We start from the raw sequence: 24120 nt of genomic DNA, 5'->3' as shown, positions 1-24120 counted from the left end.
TTGTGTTGATGATGAAAAAGCAGCAGGGAGGAGGACTTGGGGTCAACAAGCTCCTAGTTAGTTGCCAGTCTGTAAAATGGATTAGTAATGCCTACCTCACAGAACTGTACTGAGAGACAAAAGTAAAAGCCTCTGGCACAACACCCAGATGCTCACTGTGTGTGTAAAGCTGCTTAAAAAGTCAAAACACGGAATTGTTAGGGGTTGCTTAGATGAGAGCCTTCCTTGGGAACTTCAGTGGGTAGCACAGCCAAGCATAATTCATGTTTAAAATTACTGAGTAAGAAGAGATGCATTATCCCTGGCATCATTCAAAAAAATAAAGCAGGAAAGTGAGCAATGACTTTTAAGTTTTTTCAAAAAATTTGTAAAAATGGACTTCTGGGTAAAGATGACAGACTGAAGCTGGACCACAGAATTCCCTTCCCTCCCCTAATGAATGAATTTAAAAAATTATATGCAGTGAAATGTTCAGTGAAATCCAGATCGAAGCTGATAAAACCGTAACGATTTATAAAAATTCAAATGGAAGGAAATGCATCATTTTGCTAGGTCTAGTAAGATGTCTCCACCCCCCCCCCCCCCAACTATACCCATCATAGGACCCTGTAATCAGTTGTTGCCAACCACTATTTAAAAATTAGATGACAGAGGCGCCGTCTCTCTCTTCTGGGAGGAGTTTTGCCCTCATGCCCCTGCTTTCCTGCCATCAGCTGCTCTCTGGCTCACTGCAGCCTCCCACACTCCTGCCCTGGTCAGCTGCCTTGTTCTCTGAACATTTGAGTTTGCAACCCCGAGGTGGGCATGAACTCCAAGTTTATAAAGAAAATTGAGGCTCAGGCAGAACAAGTAACTTGTCCAATGTTAAATAGTGGCAGAGGCTGGGTTTTTAACCTGGATATTTCAATAAATTCTATACTCTTTCCACTGTACCGACTGAAAATGAGATGAATGCACCTCATTTATTTTATATGTTTCTCCTGTGTGTCACTCAGGTGTGTATACACTCTATGCCTCTAGGCTACAGGAGCCATACAAAATAAATTATATATGCTTTCATCCAAAAGAATCTGACCCTGAATTTGCCACTTATGTTTGTCCAAGGACCATCTTCCGTGAAACTAACTCAAAGCCACTTATTCTCTCATTGTTGTGTCAAAAAACAGGATCATATATTTTTTTTAAAAGTTTTTATTTATTTTAGAGAGAGAGGAGGGGAGAGGGAGAGAAACATTGATGGTTGGCCTTCTGCCCGCCCCCTACTGGCAACCCGGGCATTGAACTGGCAACTTCTTGCATGGCAGGATCATACTTTTTACTAGTAAGTGTTGCATTTTTAATTGTATTAAAAAACAGACATCGTCAACATTTCAAATGCTTTAATTCACATTTCTGTCTGTAGGCAATGACCACAATACAGACCCAACCCAACAAAAGCAATTAACACAGGGTAATTAAGTGGTAGGTACACAGCATGTGGCCAGAGGGCGAGAAAGTGCAAGAGGCCAGCTGGCTGCTTACTTGGAGCCTCACAAGCGTCCTCAGTCCTGAGGACTCAGAGATCTGATTCAGTCAGTTCTCCTGCAAGAGTGATCAGGCGAGAGGCCCAGGCTGCTCTAACTGTGCATAGAACAGAATTACAGATGACTGCCCATTTGCCTGCAGGAGATCAAAGTAAAGAGAAAGAGCCAGAGCTGGAGAAATGAGAGCAAATGTCCTTATGAGTCATTGTCATCCACTGCACAAAGGCCTTTTCTTACTCCAGGCATTTCCTCCCAATCTCATCTGACCTGGATGCCAGCTTGCCTGGACAATGCTAGAGAACAAGAAAAGCAACCTAACTACTATGTTTTCTTTTCAAATTTCTAAATTTTTAAAAGAAACCTACCTACATTTCACTGTCCACAATTAGGCAGAATTAAAAAAAAAAAAGTGAATATAAAGTGCTGGTTCTTGATTCAATATTATCATTTCAAGGGAAAACCACCCAAAACTGTCACCCATTCTATTGAGCTCTTCAGCTGAACAATGCAAAGTATGTATTCGGATCCACAGGAATCTGTAAATTAATATAACCTTCAAAGTTTAGTTGTTGGCAATTAAAAATTCCATAATGTACGTTAAATACAATTTTGCTTTATATTGCAAATGCAAACTATCTTTGCTTCGACATGCTGGTCGTATTCATTTTTACAGTGCAAAAAGGACTTGACAATTTCTGAGTCACAGTCTATTCTACAACTCTAAGTAGGCAAACACATTTCAAAAAGCAAATACTATATATGTTTCTGACACATCTTAACAAATAAAAATAAATACTTTTGACTATAAACTTTTTATAAACATTAGTGACATTAAGGTTCACAGCTAATTGTTGCAGAAGCCTAAAACGCACTTAAGGTCATGTACTCTTCCCATTAGACAACCTTACAAGTCAGTCAGGTTTCTATTAAATGTAACCAAGCATGGGAATGATCACCATTTACTTATATAATGGATCCGTGAGAGCTGCCAGGTATTCAGTATTTAAGCCACTAAGTCTACCAGGAGTTAGGAATGTGTGAGGACAATAAAAGATGAGAGAAGTCAAGACAGACATGGAGATATGCTTTCTTCGTATATTTCTTCCTGAGAATATAGAAGCTATTAAAAAAAAAAATCAAGCCCAGCTAGTTGCTCAGTGGTTGAGCATCAACCTATGAACCGGGAGGTCATGGTTCGATTCCCGGTTGGGGCACATGCCCGGGTTGCAGGCTTGATCCCCAGTGTGGTTGTGCAGGAGGCAGCCAGTCAATGATTCTCTCTCATCATTGATGTTTCTATCTCTCTCCCACTCTCCCTTCCTCTCTGGAAAAAAAAAAAAATCAAGACAATTTCCAATGAAACAGGAAAATCTGGGGGCAGATTATCTTTTGCAATGTGTAGGATCCCCGGTAGTGTAAACAATCGCTACCCTAATATGTAACTTGTAAACATGAGTCTTGTAAATTGTAGATTATTTAAAAGAAGACACATGCCTATATATGTATTTGCAAGTGAATTTAACAGTATACAGGGGTGGATAAAAGTAGGTTTACATTAGTTTATATGGAAAAATAATACAATAATTAATAAATAATACAAGAATAAAGTGTTTTGCCAACTCACAACTGTAAGCTTACTTTACTTTTGCTCAGCCATATTTGTAAAAGGTGATAATGTAGAACAATTCTGACCATGAATTAAAGAATAAAACTCATTATACTCAAAACATGATCTCCCATCACTATATGGGTGCATGAATAAGGTGAGACCAGATCTGCTCACAGAAATCTCTCAGTACTAGACTTTAACATTTCCTGATGAGATTTGGGAGTTAATTTAAGCAGAATGAAAGTACTTTATATAATGTACTAAGCATTGTAATCAGCAGTAGGTTGTTCCTGGGCCTTACCTTTAGTGACTGAAAGTTAAGTTTACAGTAATTCATGGATGACAGATTCATAATAGATCCTTAAGGAGAGCTAATGTTTTGGGGGACACATTTTTATCTTTCAGAGATTAATGTTATGAAAGAGCAATAAGACAGGGCATTTGTTAGAGAAACACCAGGCTGGAGACCCAGTGGGCTGCTGAACCCCGGAAGGAGGGAGCAGGTTGGTTAGCAACAGAAGAGCACCCCTAATGGATAACCATGGGACTAGCCCTTCAGTAAGGTTTTGGCAATTGAGGGTCAAATAAAACAGTGAAACAAAACATTCAGTTATCTAAGAGTAGTTTGTCAGCGCTTTCACCACCCCCCTTTTAAATTGAGGAGTATTTCTAAAGAATGAGAATATCTGTCAGGGGAATTAAATTATGGGTTTTAGTTACTTAGTCAATAGGCCACATTTCTGATTGTGACTAGAATTTATGTGATCAATAAACTTATTAAATAAAGCTATATACTATAAACACTAGACACAGGTTACCACAATAAAGAAAATAAATAAGTAAAAAAAAATACATCTCTCTCTTAAAAATAAATACGATAGAAACATTTTTTAGTAGAGGATTCTCTCATTGCCCCAAGGGGAAATTCTGTTAAGTACTTTGGCTACAAAAGACTATTGTAAGAAGACCACTTATTACTCATTATTAAACTGTTTTTGAGAAATTAATATGACTAGTAAACTTTCTTTACCACACTTTTCTTGAATTGATTACATTGTCTTTTAATCAAAAGAGAAGTGAGTGGGTGAACTGTCCAGCTTGGAACCCATAACTTTCAATTCAAAGTATTATGTTAATTTTCACCAATTCGCCTGTGTGGCTCTCTCTTGGCTGCCTTGGGTTCTAGCAAGATGCTGAATTTCAGCAGCTCAACATGGTCATTACCGGGGTTAACCAAACATTTGGGGGTCTGAGAGAATTCCTAAAATAAAAACCATAACAAAAATTTCCAGTATAGTCTTTCCTTTACATTTCTCTTTTTAGGGTTTCCTGGAAATAAACACTATGGACCCACTAGATGCTGGGCTGTAGGAAATCTTAGGAGGCACATGCTGCAGGAGGGCCCAGCTTAACCACACTGGCTGGAAACCAACCATTCCCTTTCAAAAAGCAAGTTAATTTTGAAAATGTTATGGTGTCACCACATTAAAAATTAAGATGGAAGTGATTTTCCCACCCACATCTTGTTGGATGTATACTATGTCCATCAAACGTGTGGTTCAAGAATAAAGGAGGGATATCCTTCAGTGAGCCTCACTCTCAAGCATAAAGACACTTCACCTTCATGTACAGTTCTGTGACATTTTAAATGAGGACCATACGATCAAAGTGTTTGTAAAAACAAAACCAAAAAACAGGCATTAGTAAACAACTGGAAGTTTGGCTGTTTTTGGAATGATATTTACAGAAATGTGTACTCATACTACTGGTGAAATGAAGACTAAATAGTTGATAGGGAATTTCTACTTTTGGATGAATATGTATTTACTTGTTTGTGAGCATTCTATTGTAAGTTTTCATTTCCTCATCCAGCTACTCAGTATCCTTGATATCCTCTTGATCTGAGTTACTAGAGACGTCATCATCCGTTTGTTCTCCGGAGAAATACAGCATCAGTGCATGTGTCTTGTGAGTGATGGTAACAGTGCAGGGCCCTTGGGCCCAGGGCTCCCCATCCACCTGCATTGGCATCATCGAGCACTTCAAAATCAGCTGGGATTAGGGAACAAAGAATGAGAAAAGTCAGTCCCCAAAAAGCTCAGAAAGGTCTTCCTTAAAACATCATCCATAGTCCTTAAACCTCCTTAGCATTTCAGTCGGAGAAAATTAATCTGGATATATTTTCCTTCCTTGCTTGTTTAAAGGATTCTTTCCCAATGAACACTTTATTTCTTCAACTGGTCTGACGGCCCTATTTGCTGTTTCTTCCCCATCCCACTCAAGCCCTTCGTGGAGGCTGATGGACCGCACAGGAGTAAGCACTGCTGAAGGAAAGCGACAGATCGAGGGCTTAGAAACGGACGGACTGACTAGCCAGTTACGCATGGTCACCTACCCGCACGGTGTGCGCCTGTCCTATTCGAAAAGGGTTTGCCAATTTCACTTGAATCTGAGCACAGTGGAAAGACCCATATACGCCAACGACTTCCAGTAAACCATCGTCATGCCTAAAATTAGAAAAAGGAAATACGGATTATATGATGCAATAAAATAAAATCAGCCATGTTAGGACAGTTATTTTTTTTTTAACATAGGTGGACCATCAACTTATTAAATATTTACATTAATGAGGTATACAAGAAAGGAAATCTGAGGAAAAAAAAGTCTATGAAGAACAGACTGCTTAAAAGCAGAACACAGTGACATAAAAGAGCAGATCTCGCCGAAACTGGTTTGGCTCAGTGGATAGAGCGTCGGCTTGCGGACTGAAAGGTCCCAGGTTCGATTCCGGTCAAGGGCATGTACCTGGGTTGTGGGCACATCTCCAGTGGGAGTTCCACTCGCTCACCATCTGATTGATGTTTCTCTCTCATCGATGTTTCTGACTCTCTCTCTCTCTCCCTTCCTCTCTGTAAAAAATCAATAAAATATATTTAAAAAACAAGAACACAGTGACAAAAACAGCAGATCGCAAATGTACATACCTGGCTAGGGGGTAAGTCTCATCTCCCATCCCTTCCCATAGTCTGCAGCCACCGCCCCAGTATCCAATGTTCAGAACAATAATACCTTCCAAATTAGGCAGTTCCACTCGCTCACCATCCAGTTCTAGCTTTAAAGAAATCCAAGCAGTTAGTTACCACAGGGCACATGATTTGCAGACATATCCACTTAGAATTCACGTCCACTTTCATATACATGAGATGTGAGAGATGCATGTGTAAGAGAAGACTACTTCCTCACTCATGGTAATCTGGCCTCTCACATCTGTGCAATGTTTATTATAATAAACGAATGATAACAAATGGATTTTCCCCACAAGGTCATCAATCACATCCTTTTTGTTAACTCCCATTCTTTGACTGTATTGCAATGTGGTTTGAATGTCTTTCTTCTCTCTAGACCAGCGGTCACCAACCTTTCAGACCTCACGGACCACAAGAGGTCCGCAGACCACCGGTTGGTGACGGCTGCTCTAGACTATACGTTAGTGACAACAGGGGTTTATCGCTGTATCCCCAGTACCTAGGACAGTGCATTTTGTAGGCGGCTTCACTAAAATTTTTGTATAAATAAAGGACCAGCCCTGACTGGTTTGGCTCAGTGGATAGAGCGTCGGCCTGCGGACTCAAGGGTCCCAGGTTCGATTCCGGTCAAGGGCATGTACCTTGGTTGCAGGCACATCCCCAGTAGGGGGCGTGCAAGAGGCAGCTGATCGATGTTTCTCTCTCATCAATGTTTCTAACTCTCTATCCCTCTCCCCTCCTCTCTGAAAAAAATCAATAAAATATATTTAAAAAAAAATAAAGGACCAGATAAAAAAAATAAAGTGCTACCTCCTATGCTTCATTCTACCAACACTATCACAGCCTAACACAAAGGAAATATGATAAAGCAGAAGGAAGCTTTTTTATGGGCAATCTTGCCATTCCTCTGTGCTGTGGCTGCAAAGGCTGTGAGCTCTTCCCGTTTTACGTATTTTACTAGTTGTAGGTTTCTCTGTATTAATGGCTTTGTCAGTGCTATTAACAATTACAAATTCTTTTTGGAAGCAAGCAAGGAATATATACAAGTCTTTGCCATATTATGATGTCAGGGATATTGTAGCAGTAAGCAATCATTAATATCCTATTTTTACTGCTCATATTTTTTATTTTGTAAGAGAGATGCATGTGGTAATATGAATTAAAATTTGGGTCAAACCTCCCCCTAGTGCCGTAACCGGTTTGGCTCAGTGGATAGAGCATCGGCCTTCGGACTGAAAGGTCCCAGGTTCGATTCCGGTCAAGGGCATGTACCTTGGTTGCGGGCACGTCCCCCAGTGGGGGGTGTGCAGGAGGCAGCTGATTGATGTTTCTCTCTCATTGATGGTTCTAACTCTCTATCTCTCTCCCTTCCTCTCTGTAAAAAATCAATAAAATATATTTAATAAAAAAAACAAAAAAACAAAAAAATGAAAACCTCCCCCCTAGAGTCCATGAAGAAGTCAAGTGACTGTGTTAAAATAAGCTTCACACTTGTCATCATGTATGAATGGAAATTGTTTAGCATAGAGTTAAAACAGACTCTGGAGCTATATAAACCCGGGGTCAAATCCTGATTTTACATGTGTTTTTGTAATTATTTAATTTAGTGGGATAATGTGTATAAAGCAGTTTGTAAAGTGTCTGGCACACAATAAATACTTCATATATGTTAGCAAAATATGTCAGAAATTCAGCATTTCTGTTAAAACAATGTTCATTATCCAGAGAGCACCTAAACTTTAAAAGCTTACCTCAACTTTTTTATTCAGATCTTTACATTCTTGCACTAAACAATCTTTGGTTCCATAGAATAAGTAAACAGCCTGTGAGAAATAAACAGAAAATATGACAGTAAAGCACTCTAACAAGTCCTGTAAGCAAGAAAAAGACACAGGACCAAAGCTCCCTGCCCTGAGTGCTGAGTCATGTTTCCTCAGAGTGGATTAGACACTGGATTAGGCACCATTACTTTTGAGTTCAGCCTGTTTTTCAGGGGGAATATGGGATAGAGGTGGTTTGTGTCTAAATAATGTTTTCCCCCAGCTTATTAAAAAAAAACAAAAAACACCTAAGTTTTCACCCTGGCTGGTATTGCTTACTGGTTAGAATGTTGGCCTGTGCACTCAAGTGTCTTGGGGCTTTTTTTTTTTTCTTCTTTTCACATTTTTTTAAAACATTTTTTTGGGGGTTAATCCTCACCTGAGGATATTTTTCCATTGATTTTTAGAGAGAGTGATCAACTTGATGCCTGTTGCATACATTGATGTAAGAGACACATCAACTTGATGCCTCTTGCATGCTCCCTGACTGGCCTGGAATCAAGCCGGCAACCAAGGCATGTGCTGTTGACCAGAATCAAATCCGAGGCCCTTCAGTCCACAGGCCAAAACTATACCCACTGAGCCAAACCAGCTAGGGCAGTGTCTTGGGTTTGATTCCTGGTCAAGGGCACATACCTGGGTTGCAGGTTGGATCCCTGGCCCTGGTTGGGGCATGTGGAAGGCAACCAATCAATGTCTCTCTCACATTGATATTTCTTTCTCACTCTCCCCCTCCCTCCTTACCTTTCATTTTCTCTAAAAAAATCAATGGAAAAAATATCCTTGGGTGAGTGAGGATTAACAACAATAACTACAACAACAAAGCTACATTTTATAAAGAAATACATTAAAATTAAAAAATTCCACCTTTTTCTAGAATGTCAGATTACTTAAGGAAAGTAATACAGATAAATCTAGGAATATTTTATAATTGCTTTTGAATATAAAAAGGGTGCAAAGTTGACTGGAAGCACTAAAATGTAGTTAATTACCAATGATATAAACAGCAGTACTTACTGCCTTAGTACCTACATTAATAAAAGGAAACTATTTGTAATATGAAATATTTGTAAAACAGAACCAGGAACAAAATTGTTTTGCATTTATTTTTCATATCCTATTGCGAAGTCACCAACAGTCATTAAAAAACTCCAAGACCAAACTTCCACCAAAAGAATAACCTGTACTAGAAACCAGAGTGATGCTCGTGGTTAAAAGTGCTCCTTCTCTTACCTTACCTGCCTTTCCCAGTTTTTTCCAAGCCAGTGGAATCTATTTTTTCCATTAACAACTTCACCTAAAATGTATCCTGCCTAAAATTTCTTTCCAATATCAGTTGCCATTTAAGTAAGATAAGCTATTGTATACTTGACTTAGTTGCCTTTAAGCAAAATATGCTGTAAAACATTCCAACTTTAAATCAAAAAATTTTGCCATAATTATAAAATACTTTAATCAAATACACTTAAAGATATAATTTGACAGTCTTACACAAAACAGAGCAGGCCAGTGTTTCCCTAAGTTAGTTCTGTCTGAATCTACTTGAAAGGGTGCTAGATATAAGGAACTATTGATTTTTACTGTACCTTCGGTGTAAGCAGGAAATGTTATTTTATCCAACACACCTTATTAAGAATTCTGCTAGAAAACAGAGATGGTGCCTTCTCGCGATGAGCGTGAAAATTGAGAGCCATGAGAGCGTCAGGTCCAACAGAAAAGTAGTTGTTCATTGTGAATTCCTGTGGAAAAGGGTAAGATTTAGCAAGAGATTTGCTTCAGTTTAAGCCTGTGTCATGTATTCAATATGTAAATCTGTTTTTATGTTCTTTATGACAATTTAATACTTTCTGCATTTCCTGTCCTCATAGAGCTATTTTATGCTATCCAGTATGTTTAGAAAGAAAGCTTCAGTTCAACGGCTGATAATTACAGAAGTGAGTTTCCCTTTCCACTTCTGTTTAATATGCTACATCTCAAATCTCATCAAGTAGAGGGACTCTACTTTGCACCTGGGCTTTCCACTCCTCTGTTCCTGTTACATTTGCTTCTATCAGTCTCAACCCAGGCTCCCAGCACCTCCTTAGTTTATCTGACCTCCCGGCCCAGCCTGGATTCCTCAGCCTACATCTCCAGCTCTGTCTTGTTCCTGAGAATAAGCCCGAATGTCCAGCTTCTTGTTCAGTGCACCATGGTCTCAGGTTGAGAAGCTCAAAATCTAACTCATTTTCTTCCTATGCAAACCTGAAACTCTATTTTTCCTATGTTAATGTCATTTCCATGCACCCAGTCATGAAAACTAGAAATCTAGTAGTAAATACATATTTTTTCTCTCCCCCTAGTACCAGTCGGGTGCCAAGTCTTGGTCAATACTACTTCAAAATAGTCGATTTTCTGGGATTCTTCCCTTGAAAATGTGGCGTTTAATTTTGAAAGACATACCAGGCCATACATAGTTCCCAACTATATTCCAAGTAGGTGAGAGGCTGAAATCTTAAAATGTTTATCTTTCACTTCCCCCAGTCTGTGGTCTGTCTCTGGATCGGCAATAACTGCCTGAACAGCTACTATGGCTTCATTAATTTGTGTCTGTGGCTCTTTGAGCTCTTCTCTGTGTAGCAATCGAATTAAGAACTGCATCTCTTGCTGAAACCAGTTTGGCTCAGTGGATAGAGCGTCGGCCTGCGGACTGAAGGATCCCGGGTTCGATTCCGGTCAAGGGCATGTACCTGGGTTGCGGGCACATCCCCTGTAGGAGATGTGCAGGAGGCAGCTGATCGATGTCTCTCTCATCGATGTTTCTAACTCTCTGTCTCTCTCCCTTCCTCTCTGTAAAAAAATCAATAAAATATATTAAAAAAACAACAACAACAAAAAAACTGCATCTCCTGTGACAAAACCAAGAATGTGCTTGTCTAAAGCAACAGGCAACCCCCCCTTTGTGTGATGCTTAGCAGCGGCATCCTGTGTCAGGCTCCTGGGCCAGAATGAGTTACATTAAGCATTACCAAGTAATCATCAAGACGCTGAATCTGAAGGTCAAAGTCGTTCCACCCACCGTAAAGTCGGGATTGTTTACACCCCAACTGATCAATGGTTCTGCATTTTTAGCTGCATTGCTGGTATTTTTTGTATTATCAGGAACCAAGTCCCTGTGTTTTGCAGCATTATCTCCACATTCAAGTTTAACAGCTAAACCAAGAAGCCAGCCAACTGCTTCTTGTCAGTCTTGAGTCTTGAAAGGACAGCTAACATCTGTGAGATGCTTTTCAAAGAACTTGGGTCAGTCACTGCTTTGGATGTCTCTTAAGTTACCTCTGTCTTCAGTCTTGTAGCGTCTGATTTTCTGGTCTTCAATAAAGTTTCTAAATTCTGTTTCATCTTTGCAATTGAAGCCAGCAGGGTTGTGGTAGTCGAAAGCCATTAGCTTGTGTGGGAACACGGTCCCGGCTTCTCGTTCTGGTCCCCCGGACTTCGGCAGGAGAGGAGAGGTGAGGAGTGGCCCATGCACGGGTGACGGTGATGCGGTGAGAGCCAGAGCATCTTTTTAAAAATACAGATCTGCTCTCTGTCTGTATGATTTGCTATTTGCTAACTATGATTTGTACCCTCTGGTCTCTATTCTTCTGCCTGGAAAGTACTGATCCTTTCTCTGTTGATCTAAATTGTATTTACCTTTTAAGGATCAACTCACATGTGGCTTCCTTCCCCTGCCTGAGCTTCCAGGGCAGAACTGAGCACCTTGTGCTGCTCCTGCCCACAGCACTCTGTACAGTCCAGCCTGGGAGCTGTGCCTGACGCCCAAGCACACGGGTCTCTTCTGCTCCATAAGCAGCTCCCTACAGGGAAGCCCTCCGTCCCTGTGCCCGACCAGTGCCGCATCTCATACTGTGGAGGCTCTCCATCATGATCGCTGAAAGTACTCTCAACTGAAGCCCCAAAAACATACCTTGGGTTGCCCGGCCGGTGTGGCTCGGTGGTTCAATTCCAGTCAGAGCACATGCCCAGTTGGGGGAGGGGTGCCGGAGGCAGCCGATGGGTGATTCTCTCTCATCATTGATGTTTCTATCTCTCTCTCGCTTCCTTTCTGAAATCAATAATAAAAAAACCACACCACATACCTTGGGTTTTCTCAGGTTGTAGTATCCTTTATTTGTTACTTGAACTTTCCATCTGAAAAACAGAGAAGTTAAAAAAACTCATGATTATTTCCAAATTAACTGCCAATTAGCTACAATTATAGCAATCAACTCTGGATGCCTGGGAGATGAGGTCCTTCTATTAAAATAGCATTTGAGCCCTAGCTGGTTTGGCTCAGTGAATAGAGCATTGGACTGCGGACTGGAAGGTTCCGGGTTTGATTCTGGTCAAGGGCACACACTCTGGTTGCGGGCTCGATCCCTAGTAGGGGGCATGCAGGAGGCAGCTCATCAATGATACTCTCTCATCATTGATGTTTCTATCTCTCCCTCTCCCTTCCTCTCTGAAATCAATACAAATATTAAAACAATAAATAAAATAGCATTTGAAAAATAAGCACATCTGTGAGTATGCAAATTTTGAGATAAGTATTCAGCCTAACTTGTGACTTCAGTCCTTATATAACAAGAAAATATTACAGCAACAAAATAAAACACCATCATCTATGTATAAGTACAACTAACATAGTCTTTCACTTTTAAATTACGTTGAACTTTATAACTTATACAAGACTTCATTTATAAACCAAACAAAATTCTCAAAGCTCAAAATTCTACTTTTTTTGGGGAAGTGCAACTTACCTGTCCAGTTTAATTCCATCTGCTTCCATCACATTTCTTAAGACCTGGGCAACTGGGATTTCACCCGTGTAACTTGTGCCCCAGCCCAATGTATTGGATAGATCGTTGCCTGTTCCCAGAGGCAAGACTGCAACTTGTGGGATGTATTTTTCTTGCCCCTAGAATATGGAAGATAGAGTTTAGATTTTTCTCTTCTATTTGTACAGTAATAACATTTGGTAAAACTTAATGACGGAAGCAATAAAGATATAAATATAACTGAATGTTGTTTTGCTAAAGTTTATGCTAACTGCTTAATCATAATATACCAAATTGGTAGTCTTCTCATATTCATCTACAAATAAAAGATATAACCAAAAATCTTGTATAATTATCTTAGTGCTCATGTGAAAGGCAAGTACTCAGCCTAACGTATGACTTCTCACTCAGATCTTAGCAGTGATGGCGAACCTATGACATGCATGTCAGAGGTGACACGCAAACTCATTTTTTTGGTTGATTTTTCTTTGTTAAATAGCATTTAAATATATAAAATAAATATCAAAAATATAAGTCTTTGTTTTACTATGGTTGCAAATATCAAAAAATTTCTATATGTGACACGGCACCAGAGTTAAGTTAGGGTTTTTCAAAATGCTGACACGCCGAGCTCAAAATGTTTGCCATCACTGTCTTAGAGGTTGGTACCTTAATCTTCATTTCATCAATGGCATCCAGGACCCAGCCCACAGTCCCATCCCCTCCACACACAAGTACTCGAGCTGAGTGATAAGGAAGAAGAGTACAAAGTTGCAGGGCTTTGATGGGGGGAGTTTTAGTTACATCAAAAACCTAAAAATGAAAGAAAAGAAAACAATTATTTTTATCCAACACTGTCCTCCACTTGTCAGCATGACTTCCCTCTAGATCAGTGGTTCTCAACGTTCCTAATGCCGCGACCCTTTAATACAGTTCCTCATGTTGTGGTGACCCCCAACCATAAAATTATTTTCGTTGCTACTTCATAACTGTGATTTTGCTACTGTTATGAATCATCATGTAAATATCTGCTATGCAGGATGTATTTTCATTGTTACAAATTGAACATAATTAAAGCATAGTGATTAATCACAAAAACAATATGTAATTATATACGTGTTTTCCGATGGTGTTAGGCGACCCCTGTAAAAGGGTCGTTTGACCCCCAAAGGGGTCGAGACCCACAGGTTGAGAACCGCTGCTGTAGATGGTATAGACATGGTTAAGTAAAAGACTGGCTGCAATGCACTGATCTATAACAATATGCCAGGCTCTATGTTAGACTTTTCTTTTCCTTTACATCCTTTTTACTTAATGTATAATGTTGAAAGGGAAAATGCACATTGGAAGGAAAAACATCAGTGCGTCTCTGATTGTTGCACAATGGGTTGTTTAGTTTTTCAAAGCAGAAGCTGCTAGCACGTAACCTCAATCTCAATGGCGCAATTGTTTTATCGTTATTCTTTAATTGAAGTATAATTTAATCTAATGAAATTCACCCATTTCAAGTGAACAATTCGATGACAGTTAGGAAGTTTACTGAGCTGTGCATCAGCACTTTAGAACTTTCGTCGCTCTGATAAGATCCCTCAGGACCCGTGGCAGGTGGCCATACTTCCGATTTCCTACCTCAGGCGACCATGAATGTACTGTTTCTACAGATTTGCCTTTTCCAGGGAGATCATACATCAAATCATACAATATGGGCCCCTTGCATCTGGCTTCTTGGACAGGTGGGCTATTTCTACTTTTTGGCTATAATGCTGCTATGAATATTTGCATAAAAGTCTTTGGAAACATGTTTTCATTTCCCTTGGGTAGACTGAACCTGGGCATGTGCTCTGACCAGGAATCAAACCGTGACCTCCTGGTTTATAGGTCAACGCTCAACCACTGAGCAACACCGGCCAGGCTATATGTTTAATTTTTTAAGAAACCTCCAAACTGTTATCTAACATGGCTGTAGCATTTTATACCTTCACCATGAGTTCCTTTCTCAACATATTAGAATAGTTTGATACTTTTATAATTATTATTCTTTCCTACAATCAGGTGAATACTGGTTGAAAGAATTAATAACCATTACAATTTAGGGAAAATGAAAAGCTAAAATGAAAAGATTAACACTGAAAGGAAGGTTTTCTCTTTAGATACCTGGACTGGGTTTAGAAGGATCCTGAATTCTCCCAATAGTCCATCTCCCATGTTAGTTCCACTACGAGAGTTGGCCAGGATTATTAATGGAGTCCATTGCTTCCCAAGCTTAGAGGCTAGCTAAAAAAATTAAGGTGAATGAAAGAGTTAAATATCTCATCTGTACACGGTATTGTGTTCAAGTCAAGTCCATCACCATTTATCCTTCCTATACCTTCCCCCACCTACCCTACCCCCCAATTTTTCATTTCTTGATAACAGTGCTGTAATTTGCTGAGAGAAAAACAACTATCCCAGAACAATAAATATAATATAAAAATCAAAGAACAGGACGGGACCTTAAAGATGAACTAATTTAACTTCCACTTAATGTACAATTCTCTTGTACATTATTCTAGTTAAGTCCTCCAGTGTATGCTTAGATACACATATAAGAACTCACTAACAACGCAGCCCATTCTACTGCTAAATTATTAGTCTTGACTTAAATGGAGTTAAAAATCTGTCTTTCAATAACTTTTATTTATTGTTCTAATTTCATTTTCTGAAGCAACTAGACATAATTTCACTTGTTTTTCCCCTATAATGCTGTGCTCAAACACCTGAAGCATATTATCTTTCATTAGTCTTGTCTCCTAGACAATGCATTTCAAGTTCTTTTGACCTTTCATAGAATAGACAATGACTTTCTCTGCTCTTTTACCTTGACTGTCCTTTTCTGGATACAGTCTAATATATAGTTTGCAAGTTTATTTGCTTTTTTCAAATGGGTACTCAGAAATAGATGAAAGAATCCAGACTTGTACAAAGCCCAAAGTCAAATGAAATTAATGTTTTTCTAACCTAACAATTTATTTCCTCTCCCCTTCTCCTGGTAGATGGAAACATGAATGGAGTTGTTTTGTGTTTTTTCTTAGCAATTCTCACTCCTTGTGATCTGAGTAAATTAAAATACATACGGTTTTACATTTATTTACTTATCTTTACTATAATTTTTTAAATCCTCACCTGAGGATATATATATTTTTTTATTGATTCCAGAGAGAGAGGGAGAGGAGACAGAGAGAGAGAGTGAAAAAAAAAACATCAATATGAGAGAAAAACATTGATTAGTTGCCTCCTGTACATGCCGAGACTGGGATTGAAGCTACAACCTAGGTATGTTCCTTGACCGGGAATCAAACCAGAGACCCTTCAATGTATGGGAGACACTCCAACCAACTGAGCCATGCAGGACAGGGCTAGGGATTGTACATTTAAAAATATGTATCACAGCCTGGCCAGTATGGCTCAGTGGTTGAGCATCAACCCATGAACTAGGAGGTTGAAGTTCAATTCCTGGTCAGGGCACATGCCCATGTTGCAGGCTCGATCTCCAGGGGGGGGGCATGCAGAAGGCAGCAGATCAATGCTTCTCTCTCTAGTCCCCTCCCTCTCTCTCTAAAAAAGAAATCAGTAAAAACATATTTTAAAAAATGTACCACAACATTAAATATAATGTTTTTAAATTTTCAAATTCCCCTTTCTTTTGCAGGAATATTGACAAAGATGACATTTAAGATATAAAATCCTAACTTGGAAAAGACACAATTTAATTTTAAAATAAAGCAGTTTAACCATTTTGGCATATTCATGTAGAAAATCAATGCCAATATTTATAGTTATTCCTTCAGAGCTACATAACGACTGAGAGATACATTTACATCAGTTTTCATACACAAACATACTGTTAAGTGCTGTTAGCAGCTTCCATGTTCAACATTATTTGTGGGATCATATAATGAGCAATGTAAATGCATCTCTAGACACCCTGTGTAAAGTTCCCAACGGAAAAATTCTTCTAGAACAATGTGTGAGGAAAATCTACATTTTCTTTTCACTGACAATAATCATGAATCCCAATCCTAGCTGTTCATCAGAATCATCTGAGAACCTTAAAAACACATGGATGGATTCCTGGGACCTACTTACTAAATCAGACATGGTCATGGAAGTGGGTTCAGGAACCTGTATATTTAAAATGCTCCCCAAGTGATCTAGAAGCAGGCAGTGATTTAGAAACCACTAATATAACATTTCCTTTTAGACATGAAAGAACTCAAGAGCCCACATTTGTGGCACACCTCTAGGATCGGGGTAGGGATTTATGGTTTACCATAACGATTCTCTCATGTACACACAGTTGTAATGGTCACACACTGACTTAAACCACTGCCTGGAAATCAATTACATAAGGACAAATGAACTCTGATTACCATTGCATAATCTGTTTTTTTGTCTTTACGCATCTGATTAATAGAGGTTAAGTAACTGGGTGGAATGATGAGGTTTCTGAATTCTCCAAAATCACATGTTTCGTTCTTTAAGCTACTTCTCATGCACTCATCATGGACAGTTTTCTGACACCAAATGCACCTGAGGGATGGAAGAAACCAAGATAATAATGAGTAACTTAAAACCATAGCTTACTGATCTGCAGACCAATCATTTTTGTCAAAAAACCTAAAACAGTAATGTCATCACTATTGGGCATAAAAGCTGGCAACTGAAAGATTTATAATTATACCTATAGTGAAAATAGAGCAATAAAGTTTGAACATACTTGGCAGTTTGACAGTGTTTTTAAAAAGATGGTTTAGGCCCTAACTGATTTGGCTCAGTGAATAGAGCGTCGGCCTGCGGACTGAAGGGTTCCAGGTTCGATTCCGGTCAAGGGCATGTACCTTGGTTGCGGGCACATCCCCAGTAGGGTGTGTGCAGGAGGCAGCTGATCGATGTTTCTCTCTCATCGATGTTTCTAGCTCTCTATCCCTCTCCCTTCCTCTCTGTAAAAAATCAATAAAATATATAAAAAAATAAAATAAAATAAAAGATGGTTTAGGGCTCCTAAGATCCCTTCACGGTGTCTGTGAGGTTAAAATCATTTAAATAATAATAATAATAATGTTATTTTTACCCTCATTCTCTCAAAAGTGTGCAGTGGAGTTTTCCAAAAGCTGTATGACAGGTGCTACATCAATAAACTGATGCAGAAATAGATAGGAGACTCTGAGCTGGCTTTTAAGCCAAAGAGATGTACCACAACTAACATCACTCTTTTCTTTAGATTTTCATTTATTTCATTTTGATAAAAATGCAGTATTTAGCCTGGCCAGTGGCTCACTGGTTGAGTGTTGACCTATGAACCAGGAGGTCACAGTTCTATTTCCATCAGGGCACATGCCCGGGTTGCGGGTTTGATCCCCAGTGTGGGGCATGCACGAGGCACCTGATCGATGACTTTCTCTCATCATTGATGTTTCTATCTCTCTCTCCCTCTCCCATCCTCTCTAAAATTAAAAAAAACCAACCCAGTATTTGTTATGATCAATCTTTTAAAAATGAATATTGAAAAGTTCTCAGTTTTAATTTATAACATGGTAAATATCAGTAGATCTGATCCACATAAACAAAAGCCGATCTAGAACAACTGTTCTGTGTATTATTCATTTGTGCTTTGGTTGAAGCAGGTTCGTGAGGCCTACAGTCCTTAGTGCTTGAATGGCCCACTGGCCTGGGTCCTTGAAGCATTCCTCAGGGTCCATGTGAAAATATCTTCACTTATATACCCATCTGTGAATATTACTAACTACAGTACAATAGTCCATTTCTTGGTGGCTGTTAATACAAAATGAATCTATATGTTTGCATTTGAAATACAGACAGAAGACATGCACATTCAGATTGGCCTTTGTTTGGACCAGTGCTGAAACCAGCAGGAAACAGTGCTGGTCAAGGTCCCGGGTTCCTGTCATTAATCTGCTCAGCAGTTAATCCTCTCCCAGATAAGGCAGCTCTGACGATCCAGATGACTGCAGGCCGGCTATAACAAACGTCATAGTTAAATGAATAATTTAAAAAAAGGATAATTACTTTTTCACCCCCAGATCAACAATTTAGCCTTCTAGTTTAAGGTTGTTTTTTTTCTGGTTGGATGTTCAGATTTGTCAAGTAATTACTGCTATTTACTGCTGAAAGAAGAGTTATTTGCATGATCTGTTAGAGCAGCGGTTCTTTCACAGGGGTCGCCTAAGACCATCGGAAAACACATATATAATTACATAATGTTTTTGTGCTCACTGATTTATTTCACAGTGGTTTCCTCTGGGAAGGAAAGTGGGACTAAAGGATGACAACATTCACTTTTTTCTCTATATTCTTTTGTAAATTGCCCGAGTTTCTAAAAACCAGAATATCTTCGTGTATTGGTATACATTTTAAAATTGTATTTAAAATGAGATAACATCAGCTTATTCTTGAAAAAGACATAAAACTCATCCAGAAATAGTCACTCTTAACTTTTACATGTGCTTACTCTCGATTTTTACAGTGCAAAAATGTTTGGTTTTCAGGTTAGAAATATGATGTATATATAACTGGATAGTACTTTTTTTCTTCCCACATTGTATCATGAATATGGGCTATGCCATGAAATATTTCTAAAAAACATGGTTTGCAAAGAATGAGTAATATCATATGGATATAACATAATTTATTTAACCCCTTTTCTGTTTCCTCTCCCAAACATATAGTTTATTTTCCTAAGTATAAATAACACGAGGAATAAAATGAGGCTTAAACATAAATGAGGCCATTTTTCTGGACTCTTAGAAGTCAAGATACTGAGTGACAGGCCATGCATTTTCCTAAGGTTCTTGATATGTCTGCCCAATATGCGTATCAATGCATGAAGGTGTCCATCATATCTAACACTTGCTAATACCTTAACTTTTTTTTTTTTTGATAATTTGATAGACAAGAAAGTATTTTGTTGTTTTCATTTGGATGTCTTTGATCACCAGGTGAAGCTGAATTTTTTTGGCCTTTTGTTAATTGATTCATGCCCTATATTTTAATAAATGCATGCATTTTTTTTGTGTAGGATATCAACATTTTCTTGTCATATTTATTGCAAACTAGTTTATTTATTTATATATTTAAAAAAATATATATTTTATTGATTTTTTACAGAGAGGAAGGGAGAGGGATAGAGAGTTAGAAACATCGATGAGAAAGAAACATCGATCAGCTGCCTCTGGCACACCCCCTACTGGAGATGCACCCGCAACCAAGGTACATGCCCTTGACTGGAATCGAACCTGGGACCCTTCAGTCCACAGGCCGTCGCTCTATCCACTGAGCCAAACCAGTTAGGGCATAGTTTTTCTTTTAAAGGTACTTTTTAATGTACTTAAGTTTATTTTTTGATAGATCTATATTTCTTTTTGTGGTTTATTCAAATGTTTTTATGCTGTAAAGACCTATACCCCTGCCATCTGATTTTTTGTAAACAGCTACACCCATTCATTTATGTATTGTCCACGGCTGGTTTTGTTCTATGTTGCGTAGTAGAGTTAAGTAATTATGACAGACCACATGATCTGCAAAACCTAAAATAACGTAGGTTTGACTCTTAACAGAAAAAGTTTGCCTACTTCTGTTCTAGAAGACGATTTGCTATTTTTCACTGTTTCAGATAATTAATAAAACGCATAAACACATACCAATAGAACACAGAGATATAAAATTTAAGATCAAAGCTGAGACTGAAGCTGCCAATGTAATTACCTTCCAAGAGTCAGAAGCTTTGTTTTATGAATCACAGTGTGTGTGTGTGTGTGTGTGTGTGTGTGTGTGGAGTGGGATGTAATGAAGAAAGACCTTATAAATAAAAAGGCACCTTACGTTTTCTTAATGAGAGAGAACACAAAAGGAACAAAGGTTCATTTAATAACTGTAATGAATACTTAAAAATATAAACTAATTTCCTATTTAGTTTAGAAGAGAGGTGAAAAGATTAAAAAAAAGTAGAAGCAGGAAAAAAAAAAAAGGAAAAAATCTACAGGAAAGTAAGAATCCAGCACAGTGTGTGGCAAGAAACAGATGCTTACTATGTGAAAACTAAATAATGACTGAGCATAAATTAAAGGGCCTTTGTCACTTGTCTACGGAGTTTAACTGGGCTGCAGGCATCACTTGCCCTTTGAAATGCTAACTTGTTGTACAGCCTTCACAGTTCATTTAAAATCGCAGATATCCCAAGAGTAGGAGCCCCCAGCAGTGCTTGATAAAATCCAGAGATAGGGACAGTCTGGCCTGTGTTTAAAAGTTCTAAATAGCCCTGGCTGGTTTGGCTCAGGGGATAGAGCATCGACCTGCGGACTGGGGGGGGGCGGGGAGGGAGAGGAGCCCTGGGTTTGATTCCGGTCAGGGGGCACATGCCTGGGTTGTGGGCTTGATCCCCGGTGGGGGGCGTGCAGGAGGCAGCCGATCGAGGATTCTCTCTCATCATTGATGTTTCTCTCTCTCTCCCTCTCCCTCTGAAATAAAACAAAAAAAAAAGTTCTAAATAGATATTTATCTTGTTTCTCTTTCTCAAATATTTCATTCCTACAGAAGGTCATAGCTGACTGTAATCCTGAATAAAATTATTGGCCAAAATAAATCAGAACATTGCAGAATATGTGCCACTTCAGGGCCTTGTGCTCTTTTTTCTTGGGAATAATAAGCCCTTCCTAAATGATACAGAGACCATTTCTACCACGGGTGAAGGGTTCTAGCATGCTTGGACAGACTGCTCAGTACTAGTAAGAACAAGCTAATGAGGAAGAGGAGATTTATCAGCACAGACATTCACTGTCCTCAAGGGGGTGGGGAGGGGACACAAGATTAAGGATAGGGGCTCATGTTTAAAAAAGCTACATAAAGATAAAAGTGGTTCTCCAACTTTAGAGTTACCTGCTGAGCCTGTTAAAGCCAAGAATGCTGGTCCCCAGCCCAAGTTTCTGATTCAGTGGGTTGCCAGGAAAAATAGAGGTTGCTCAGTTAAATCTGAATTTCAGATAAATAAATAATTTTTAGGTATAAGTATGTCCCAAATACAGCAAAAATTTTTATTTTGTTTGCTAAATCTGGCAACCCTAGAATTTGCATTTCCAACAAGTTTCTAAGTGATATTGCTGCTGGTGGTTTTGGGGACTTTACTTTGAGAACCAAAGAGAAACAGGATATTATCATCAAGAGAGAAAAATTTGAGGGCAAGGGATTCCTAGAGGAAAGGGCTCAAGGTGAGTCTTTAAGGATGCATAGAAGCTAGGCAGGAGAAGGATACTTAAGACCGAGAGGAAAGAAAGCCTTGAGGAAAAAAAAAAGAACAGGAAAAAAAAGGACAGTCTTCCTGATGTTGCTTATACATAAAAGTTTAATGCAGGTGGTGGTAGGTAACATTAAAAGGGCAGGCAGGGTCCGGAGAGCATGTAGGATTGTGTGAAGCACTTCGAGTTTACACTGAAAGACCATCAGTGCATGTGAAGGGTTCTAAGCAGAGCAGGTACTCCGTCTGCTCCTTCACAAATAAACATAGTGCTCTGATCCTCCACCCTAATGATCTTTCTAGAAACACAGTTAAGATACTTATGGCAGCCACTTTTATCTAATTCTGCACCAACACAAAGAAGGGAAGGAAATAAAAACAATATAAGTTCATGTCTTCTTTCCAACTAATCCCAGCTCTTGAAGACTGAAGCTTACCTACAGGGAGAACATAAAATGTGAAGACTTCAGTAACCTAGCTCTCATAGATGCCAAAAGGACAAAGAGCCCAAATGAAAATGAGTGGTAACAAAACTCTAGTTGTTTAAAATATATTTTTTGGGAAAGTTAAATTCTTAAGTCTAAATCTGATAGGTAAAACTAAAGAAATAAGACTTAAAAATAGGTGTTGAACACTGCCAGTGTGGCTCAGTGGTTGAGCTTTGACCTATGAACCAGGAGGTTATGATTGAATTTCTGGTTAGGGCACATGCCCTGGTTGCAGGCTCCATCCCCAGTGGGGGGTGTGCAGGAGGCATCTCTTTCATCTCTCCCTCCCTCTTTTTCACTTTCTCTCCTCTCTGAAATCAATAAAAAAATATTTTTAAAAAACAGGTGTTCACTTAACAATGCTCACACTAATTAAGAAAAAAAAGGGATTGAAAAACAACAACAGACATCAAAAGTCACTTTGCTCTCTAGTGCCACCTTTCTATATCAGTTCTTAAACATGGTTCAGGGCCTTTCTACTTGTCAGAACTGAAACCCATCACAATGAAGATGTCCATATCTAAGGCTGAGACAAGGCTCCGTAGTAATAGCATTCCTAACCCTGTCCAGGGGGGGTCAGAATTCTATTTTACTACTGACTACAATTCTCTCAACTGTAAAATAAGTAGACGATCTGCAAAGTACCATTCCCTTTTATTACCAATCTCTAACATGACCTTTACCTAGTTCCAGACAAAATTTAAGAACACAAACATGTTGTTCAGTGTGTATTTAAAGCCATTACAATATGTTTGGCTTCGTCAAAGTCACCCTTCTAAGATGCTACATGTCCTGAAAGACCACTGACAACAGGAGTATACCTTTAAGGGTTGTATGTCACTATAGCATTGAAACCTAAATTCGAAAAAGGTACCTGAAGTGCTGCTTTGGAATGACACTTGTCTTCCTTGTACATACAACACTGAGGATGATGCGTTTTATGACTCCAGGGAAAAGTTAACTTATCCGTACTTTATTTTTCTTCTCTTACATAAAGTGGAGATAATAGCAACCAAAGCTAAACTATAACATACGGTGGCCATAAGTACGCAGCACTTAGAGACCTCTGGCCTGAAGTTGAGAGCTTACAAAAGGGCAGACAAAAGGTCAGGTTGGCTGAGGAGTGAGGGAGGCTAGCATCATCTCAGCCTATGACTATTGCAAAGCTGCCCTGAATGTGGATTAGCCTGCCTCCTCCAAGTGGGCACTTCAGGCCACTTGCAGAGATCAAAGCGGGCCTCCGCACCCACGCCCTAAATCCGGACTCCCATGGAGAGCCGCGGGACCCTCGGGACCCACCAAGGCCATACCTGTAATCGCAGAGCTTCGGCTGACTGCCGCACTGCTGCGTGCACACCACACAGCAGCTGCACAGGGGGACGTTGCCCCGGATCCAGTGGTGGGGCATGGCGTCCAGGGCCTTGGCGTCCGGCTTGAGCACGATCTCCTTTGCACTGGAAGCGCTTGTCGGGCCTTCTTGAGGCAGCCCTCGGCCCACGCGCAGCCCGCAGCAGTCCGCAGAGGCGCCCTGCAGGATGTGCTGCGCGCACACGGCAGGCAGTAGGTGGGGGG

General features: G+C 39.5%; 1 protein-coding gene across 1 annotated transcript; it reads right to left on the bottom strand.

Moving 5' to 3' along the window:
* Window positions 1-1364: 1364 nt before the first annotated feature.
* Window positions 1365-24106, bottom strand: DGKE (diacylglycerol kinase epsilon; the record flags this gene model as incomplete). The annotated part of the gene is made up of 12 exons (XM_023759605.1): window positions 1365-2059; window positions 4961-5184; window positions 5528-5639; window positions 6117-6244; window positions 7910-7981; window positions 9604-9717; window positions 12097-12148; window positions 12757-12914; window positions 13444-13587; window positions 14929-15048; window positions 17184-17343; window positions 23859-24106. Coding segments are annotated over 11 exons (1488 nt in total), but the record flags the coding sequence as incomplete, so codon positions are not given.
* Window positions 24107-24120: the final 14 nt, after the last annotated feature.

The sequence above is a fragment of the Myotis lucifugus genome, unplaced genomic scaffold (genome assembly GCF_000147115.1).
Source record: "Myotis lucifugus unplaced genomic scaffold, Myoluc2.0 scaffold_158, whole genome shotgun sequence".
Lineage (NCBI taxonomy): Eukaryota > Metazoa > Chordata > Mammalia > Chiroptera > Vespertilionidae > Myotis > Myotis lucifugus.
The sequence above is the reverse complement of the archived record's forward strand: the minus strand, read 5'-3'. Positions and strand labels throughout refer to the sequence as shown.